This window comes from Mastacembelus armatus, chromosome 22 (assembly GCF_900324485.2).
Source record: "Mastacembelus armatus chromosome 22, fMasArm1.2, whole genome shotgun sequence".
NCBI classification, from domain to species: Eukaryota; Metazoa; Chordata; class Actinopteri; order Synbranchiformes; family Mastacembelidae; genus Mastacembelus; species Mastacembelus armatus.
Genome location: NC_046654.1, coordinates 12,587,664 through 12,596,227, shown reverse-complemented (window position 1 = coordinate 12,596,227; position 8,564 = coordinate 12,587,664). Strand labels below are relative to the sequence as shown.

The 8,564-nt window shown below is 41.6% G+C and overlaps 1 protein-coding gene across 1 annotated transcript; it reads right to left on the bottom strand.

Moving 5' to 3' along the window:
• Positions 1-3,165: 3,165 nt before the first annotated feature.
• On the bottom strand, positions 3,166-5,204 carry gchfr (GTP cyclohydrolase I feedback regulator). The gene is made up of 3 exons (XM_026298623.1): positions 5,048-5,204; positions 4,406-4,500; positions 3,166-3,736 (listed from the first exon to the last, which is right to left on the bottom strand). Exons 1-3 carry the CDS (start codon positions 5,081-5,083, stop codon positions 3,607-3,609), a joined length of 261 nt encoding a protein of 86 aa, XP_026154408.1. The 5' UTR covers positions 5,084-5,204; the 3' UTR covers positions 3,166-3,606.
• Between the last annotated feature and the right edge of the window lie 3,360 nt (positions 5,205-8,564).

Below are 8,564 nucleotides of genomic sequence, written 5' to 3'. Positions count from 1 at the left end.
TATGCCCTTTCCTTTTTGTAGGATGACTGAGTGAAATGCAGAGTAGAGAAGAAGACAGGGATGCCTGCAGTGCTTTCTCTGTACGTGGGCTGCAGATATGAGTCATTGCTTTTGTGAGACCATATTGTACTAATGCATAGAGGCCAAAGAAACTTCAGTGTAGCTAGGCTTTTTAAGCATTGTGTAGTCTGCTTATTTGCAATAAAAGGAAAAAAAGTGCAATAAAAGTTTATTAGATAATATTTAATCACCATCTTATTAGTTTGTCTGGCAGTTTGGGAGGATATAATTTGTGATCAGAAAACATAATAACTTGCGGTATATCACTCCGAGTACCAGAAATATTATAATGTGGCCTGTGCATTATCATTACATATTAATGTGGTTATTGTTACATCTAATGCACTGAAGTAATAACTTTGCTGATAGGTTATTATAAAACCCAAATTTAAGGCATCCAGTAATTATCCAGTCTTCGTTCACTGTGTTGTAAAAGAGCCAGAGGAGATTGGCCGTACAACACAATAGGTAATCAGGGCGGTATAATGATGTAATTTGCATCTGTCAGCTATTGTCTGATTAGCTGTGACAAGTCATTACGTCATTATTGTAGACAACTGAGCGTAATCCATTCTTTTGTGTTGTCTGTGCGCTCGTTCAGTAACTCTGAAATTAGTTGAGTGTTGTAGCAGTCCAAACCACAGACCCTGTGATGTGACTGTGTAGAAATCAGCCCCCGCCCCATGTTAAGCCTGTAATAAGGCTGTGATTGGAAAACTCAGTAGGCTTTTATGGGAATTCCTGTGGCCCCATGTGATGAAAAATGAGCATATACTCTAGAGGCTTCATTATAGATCAGGTGGTTTAGGTAATTGTTCCTTGGGCATTGCATAGAATATATCTAAAGTCCTTCATCGGACTGAAGGAGACTTGTGGGCTGCACAGTCTCAATATCTCTATGTAATCTCTAAGATGCTCAACACAAGTATGCAAAAAATAAGTGACTTCATGGCTTCTACTCTTTAGGTCTAGGCCTTAAGTTATTGAAGGAATACTAGAGGAAAAATATTTATCATCTATATATACATATACACAAATTTCCCTTCTCACCCCAGAGGCCTGGGAGATTGAGGAACTCCCAAACTCCCATATATATATACATATATATGTATATATATATATATATATATATATATATAACTTCTTTAGCAGTATAAAAACCTTTTTTGCTTGGACTACTCATAACAGATGACCACACTAACTTATTAGTGGTATCATGTAGGCTTGGTATCTGTCCAGGGAGTACCCCTGCCCTTCACCCAAAGATAGCTGGGATAGGCTCCAGCAGATCCCCGAGACCCTAGTTAGGAATAAGTGGGTATAGATGAATGTAGGATGGATGTAGGCTTGGCTTCATTTTAAGAAGCAGCAAGTCAAATAGGTTTGGAATCCCTCATGTGGATAATCAATCTCTGAAAGAGCTTATAGCTACCTAGCTAGAGCCAGGAAAAGGTTATCTTAGCTTAGCATAAAGACTGAAAACAGAAATATGTAAGAGTAATCTGAAAATGACAAGTTTCAGTTTAACAGGGGATTAGATGCTGAACTATTTCTTGGCAGGGGGAGCTCACTTTCTGGAGTCTTGTCACCATGAGTTTGCCAGGCAACCAGTGGAGACTCCGGGAAGTCACTGCTCCTGGCCAAGAAACAGTCTGGCACACAACCCCCCATACAACCGCATCTGGCTCCAGCTTAAAATTGAAAGGGCAGACATGGGAATAGTATCAACCTTCTCATCTAGCTCTCAGTGAGAAAACAATTTGTTGTTTTATTTCTTTTGTAAAGTAAAGAACTGCTGCTTTAATTGCAACCTTATGATAATTGCTACTGTATGATTTTGCAGGATGGGTGTGCTTGTTTTGGGGCACCCTACCTACCTCAGAATGTGCCACTTGCTTTAAAAACTGTTCTGTCCTATGAGACTGACCTAAAAATTAAGGTATTACTGAGCTGTTTCACAATAGGCTTATATAACATATTCCTAGAATATACTGTTTTTCTTATTTATGCTCTCTGAAGTGACACGCAACTGCTCTGTGACCCACATTAGGTCAGACCTAACTGTGCCAGACTGTTGTGGTCACCTTGAGTTTTGTAACAAGGTCCTCTGCCTCTGGAACATATATCCATCCAAATAGTCTTACTTTCCTATCCCATGGGGAACTGTGGTGTAATTGTGTGTCTGCCTGTGTGTTGCTCCTTCCTCTTGTCATTGTGTTATTTAGGAGCCACATGGCAGCTTTGCAACTTCCAACAGAGTCATCCATCTCCCTGCCACTCCTGCTCTGCCTCACCGTGGTTCTGTTACACAATGTCCAGCTGTGGAGCGGTGTGGTGTGGTGGGAGACATCTGCTCCTCTCCTGCAAAATCCCCTCATCACATGGTTTTGTTTATGTGTAGCCTTTTTCATATCCCAGCAATGTGAAAAAAAAAGCCCAGAAACACACAGACTCTCTGTCCAAATGACAACAGAGGAAATACAATTACAGGAAACACATTCACCACCAACCCAGCCCTGAGCTCACAGTGGCTTGTGCTGCATGCGAACCAGAATAGGACGATGAGCCTGTTGTGTGCTATGTTCTATCAACAATTACAACAGCATGCTGGAATCCTCATAGTGTCCTCTTCCCAGCCATTTTCCATAGATCACCTGAATCGACGCTGTTGTGTGGGTGAATGCAAAAGTATCTTGACTTTATGCTTCAACAACTTGGAAGCAGCAGCACCTTTTGAACTTTAGCGTGAATGCAGAAGCTTAGTCATGTGTGGCAGCAGGTCTGGTAAGAGTTTGGCTGTGAGCTGGTCTGGCAAAGTTTTTAGTTTGCGGCTTAGTGATCTGGGCTGGCCCCAGACATGCACCGGCAGACCCGGGGGATGTACTAAACCACCTACTGTATTTTGGCTATTGCAGGCAGACTCCTGCACAGTGTGCCTGCAGCCTTAGTGCCTTAGCTTGGGGCATACAGCATCCCTGTAAGGTGTCATAGAGCTGCAAGAGTCCACAACATGAACACTTTTGGCATTTTTACATGTGATATTTATTTGTCTGATGGATTATCAGACCACTTGCTCAATTTTTTCTGAGATAAATATTAGAAGGATTTCAAATAGTTTTCTTTTATTAACAAGTACACAGGCAATCCACATAATTACAGAATTTAATTCTAAGCATATGATAGCTTTACAAAAACATCATTGCACAGTGCTGTAAGTACAAATGCATCTAGCAGTGTTTGTGTTGTGTTGTGTTGCAGTGAGTGTTTATTTACTCAGGAGAAAGAGCTGGGTGAGGCCTTTTGCACAGGCTGAATTTACAAACAAGCTTTAAATGAGGTTTTACTGCCACATGACAGCAACAGTAAAGCTGATCCTCACTTCCTGTCCTTAAATTGTGGTCTCCAGATGGTGGTCATCTCTAGAACAGGCTGATTTGTAGCTGTCAACAGAGAACCAAAGTAAAACAGAGGACAAAGCATCATCCATTCATCTTTTCAAATAACACTGAGGTATTTTGATGCAGTCGACACTCGGTCCACGACCGGTCACTCTGTCTCCTTGTGGAGGCACCACACCAGCGTCTGTCCCACCCCCGTCATCGTGATCACGCGGTACCCAATTTTCTCCAGCTTGTCCAGCACCAGGCGAGGTGGGTCGTCCACATAGTACTCGGAACTAAATGAGGATAAACACAAAATAATTCTACTTTCCACAGATGTGGGATTTCAGTGAACTTGGACAGCAGAATGCTGGTAACTGTTCTGGTGTTTGTTCACTTCCTTCCACACCTTGGTTCATTTCCCAGCAGCATTTGAATCACATTGCCAATGACAACACTTCCCTGATCTGTATTCCATCAGCTTGGATGGTTTATTCTAAATCTGCAAAGCAACAGCCTTCCTCAACCACACAATGAGTTTTCTTTTCTCCCTCTCCATGTGATCTGATCTCAGGTCTGTCTGCAATATGTACACGTTAACTTGCAAAATGAATAGAAGCACCAGCATTAAGTGCCTTAATGTGAGAATACGGCTCAGTGTGACCACGTTTACAGTACACCTGAGTCACCTTTTCATGCATTTGGAGCTTGATATTGGAAAAGATCTATTACATGTTACTCCTTCCTGTGTGAGAGATCATGATGTGGATACTTTCTCAAAATCATCATAGAAATCCTTCATCCAGTGAGAGTCAATGAGATCTTTTGCGGATGAGGCCTGGAGCCAAACTGTGGCTCCAAACAGTTCGGTCTTTAGATGTTCAGACTGTTATAGTAGCTACCTGCCACAGTTACTTAATATCCACCTGCTACAATAACTGACTGTCTCCATTTCCAATACTCACAAGTTGTTTCCAAGCATGGTTGTTTTCCTTGCTCCCAGGTAATTCATGACAGCCGGATCAGAGTATTCATCACCTACATTTGTTGGACCATTCTCCTGAAAGACAACAATTAGACACGTATTGAAGATATTTAGAATTCATTTACTAAAACCTTTAATATTTGCTGCCTGTCATTTGTGCAACTGGCTGCATAACGCTGAGTACACCTGCAGCCCTGTGGCAGGTGCGGATCATGAACTACTGTATCTGGACCGTCTAAAAATAGATGATCCAGTACTCAGAGGCTATAGAATTAGATTATTGAGTCGTGCTGACAACGAAATGAACATGCGCAAAAAGAGGCCGACAATTGGGCAACATGTGTTTTTAATTTAGGGCACAATGGAAACAAAAAATTCAAAACATACGCATGTTGCTTTCCCTCGCTTGCAGCCCTGAATGATAGTTGTTTCCAGCAAGCGGAATATTATAGGCCAGTTGGAAGCTATAATCTATAATCTGCAAGCGGCGAGTCTAATTGATTAGTTGTAACGCGCATTGCTGCGCAGCCAAATAAATAAATCCCTGAACCTCCAACTCGAGTGCTTCTCCTCCTCCTCCTGAAACCACGACACGAATCGTTTAGAGATGCAGGATACACACCAGTCGGATCTGCGTACTGATGAGCACGTAAGGCATCCCTGCGCACTGGCGGTGGAGCGTTACTCTCCTGGGAATGACTGAGGAGGTTTCTTCACAGACACGACAGTCCCCTCTCCAACTTGCGCTTCTGCTGACAGCTCTTTGCGGAATGCGGAAACACCCACCGACCCGGACCAATCACAACTCTTTTCTCAGCATCTGTCAACAGCGCTGCCTGGTCTGCAGAGAGAGCTTACTCAACTATCAGAGCTATCAGTAGCTGCTGACATGAGAAATGCTGGTCAATCTGCAGGAACCAGGGGGAAATGGTTCACAGGCACAGATAATTATGCTGTTTAGTTCATTAACCCACCTTAATTATTTATTTATTCATTACAAATTTAAAGAATTGTACTTTCTTCCTGCAGAATAAGTTAAATTCTCGGGGAATCCTTTAAATCCTTTCTTAAGCAGCTATAGCCAAAAGCATTAAAAATGTATTATTTTACACTCCAGACCACAGAGTCTTGATTTGTGCACAAAAATACAAACACAATGGATTTTTGCATGTATGTATTACACCGTGTCCACATTGTCTGGAACTGTAATTTCCTTCCCAGAGATATATTCATTTCCTCCTCAGCGCTATGATAATAATAATAATAATAATTTTCGATCAGGCTTGTGACTGAGAGGGAAATGAAAGACATAGACCAAAGGCCAACAACAATAGTAGAGACTCTGATAAAATCAGCAATATGAATGCAATTTCTCTCTGATGCCGTAAGACAGTTGCTCAGTAAGACTCTGCATGTCATGCTCAGTGGGAACAGTAATTCAGACCCTGATCACAGCTTGATATTGTGATGATAGACAGACATGAACCTTAGTATCTGCCACAGTTAGTTTAGAACACAAAATCCTCACCCGATTCGTCATAAGTAAAATGTTTTCTTACAATCATATATTGATGTTGCATTTGAATCAGCTATCTGCATGGATACGATAATGTTCACTGTGGAATAGGTCTGCCATGATGGTGTCGTCGCCACCTTCTGAAATTATGTGGAGCCTGTAAATTGCAGCCCCTTCATTCAAGGGACAACAGGTGCCTGGTGAGGATTGCTGAGAATGTTGCCATCTACTGGCTTTTAAGATCATTGTCATCCACAGTTTGTGTGGCTTTTTGCTGCGCGTTGTCCATCACATTTTTCCACACTGGTCATAATACTTTCACCTACTGTACATGTAAATTAGTGATAACCGTCCCATTGTATTTCTCAAGACAGCTAATTGTTGGTTGTTCTGGAGATGAATGAACCTCCACCTGAATCATTATTGTGAAGAAAAAGAGGGTGTTCCCATGTTCTCATGCTTTATCTGTCTTAGTTAACCTGAGACCTACTTCAGGAAGGAAAACAGGAAAGCAGCAGGGTTGTCGCTGAGGCCCCAAAAACAAACCAGAGACCCCCTTCTTACTAAAAAGAACACTCTGTTCAAACATGTTCCTATCTGAGCCACTTCCCGTGCTCCTGCCGCGTCTTCCTGTGCCAGCTCATCTGCTGCTGGTTATTGGAGTCCAGGGTCACCTCTTCTTTGACCTGTGGTGACAGCGGAGCATGTCCCTGGAGGCTGCACAGGAAGCAGTTTAATCTTTTGATGAGGTCTTTGACTTCACTTCTCAGCTAAAGTGTGATGGCGTGTTATAGGAACACCTCCATCAAATTATATAGTAATGAAATAGAAGAACCATCTGAAATTTAAAATGTTAAAACCACTGCAAGTACCATAGCATCTCATCTATATGATCTATTTCAATCAGTTATGATTTTAATATTTTATTTTTATTGCAGCATTATTCTGACTGGTTGTGTATAGGAATTGGTGCTCTACTTACTCTTTTTCAATACAAAGTTGCAAGCAATGAACTATCAATTGTGCAAGGCATTATTTTTCAAGTAGTGTGGCTCTTCAGCTGTATTTCAGGTTAGGTTGAGTCGCTAACTGATGCTCATGTACCCTCTTTATGAAGTCTCTCAGTCTGGTTTCTTACTTGTTTCCAGTGCAGTGTCCAATTTAAAAAAAACAAACTTTATGTCTACTACTGTCCAAAGTCCAGTGCTTCAGACACGCCACACACATCAAGCTTTCAGTGATAGAGTAGAAATGTAGACTTACTGTACTTTCCATACCTACAGCATGTGTGGGTGAGGACGTGCACTGGATAGTCACACTGCTAAAGCAATCGCTTTAAATTACCGTATTGGAAATGACTTGGAATGAATTATACAGCAGAGAGTGTGCAGATATGATGATTTACTGTAGCTGTATGTTGGAGTGATATTCCAATATTCAGGAGAGACTTAAACTGTGGGAGAGCAGAGGCAACAGGCAGCTCTCTGATAGATTGGGTGTTAGTGTTACACTCCATATAGGTTTACATTACCCTAATTGTGATAGATTACTGCATTGTTGTATTTCTTCTTGAGACTTTTATACTTTGTGAATTTATACGTGTGTGTGTGTGTGTGTCTGTGTGTCTGTGTGTCTCCATCTGGCTGTGCAGTCTTGTTTCCCTCTGAGGAGCTTCACCGTCCCTACTTTGCAAGGAGATACATCACTGACCTCCTTTCTTTTGCTGTTTTCCAGATTACACCCAGAAGCTTACATAAAGTGTTCCCAAGCTGCAAAGATATTACCCAGCCACCATAGCAAAGTTAAGTTCTGCTTTCCTCCTCCTCCTCCTCCTCTCTCTGCTAATTCTTTTCACCTTACCTCACCTTGCCTCCTACTTTTTCAAGCTGCACTCACTGAAACACACTGATAGACAGTTACAGCTGGCTTTACGACTTACACAACACATCATGGCTCTGTGTACATTGCTGTGAAACATTTCAACCACTGTCACCACATTAACATTTTGTTGAGTAACACCAGGATGCGGTTTCAGTGGTTTTGCAGACTGAAAGGGTTTGTTTAGGGAGACTTTCTCTCGGTGATTAAGAATAATGTCATCAGAAACTTGGAACGGCACATCCTCGCACACACACTGTCTTTTCTCTCGTCACCTCGACCCAGTGCTTGATTTTGTGCAAAAAGCAAATGTCCCTATGGGCTACCACAAATGGGACTGATTGGTCTATTAGTAACAGGAAATAACATGGTGTGTAATAAACAGAGAGGAACAGAGGAGAGATTTAAGAGGGTGCGAATGTATCAGCTATGTTTGTTGGTCTGCATTCCACATTCTTGCCTGTGTTGCATCCCAGTGAGGTAGACCACAGTAATGTACATTCAGTAGGATACAATAAAGCTGACTTTGGATGCTTTAGATCCAGAACAGTCATTCTTTTTGTTAAATGTGAATTATCCTGACCTGGGAGTCATCTCAATTCTGTCTCACTTCCACAGAATTTCCAGGAACTGCTGTTTATTAGTAAATCAGAGTGTATGGGTTTATGAATGAGAAATTAGTTTCACTGTGCAACATTTATTTTTTTTTCACAAAAGGATTAATTAAAACATGTTTGGAAGTATT

Excerpts from the sequence above, each read along its gene's own strand:
- gchfr (XM_026298623.1), bottom strand. The coding sequence starts at position 5,083 with ATGCCTTACGTGCTCATCAGTACGCAGATCCGACTG. Across the intron at positions 4,501-5,047 it reads TCAGTACGCAGATCCGACTG|GAGAATGGTCCAACAAATGT; the intron begins GTGTGTATCCTG and ends GTTGTCTTTCAG. Across the intron at positions 3,737-4,405 it reads ACCATGCTTGGAAACAACTT|TTCCGAGTACTATGTGGACG; the intron begins GTGAGTATTGGA and ends ATCCTCATTTAG.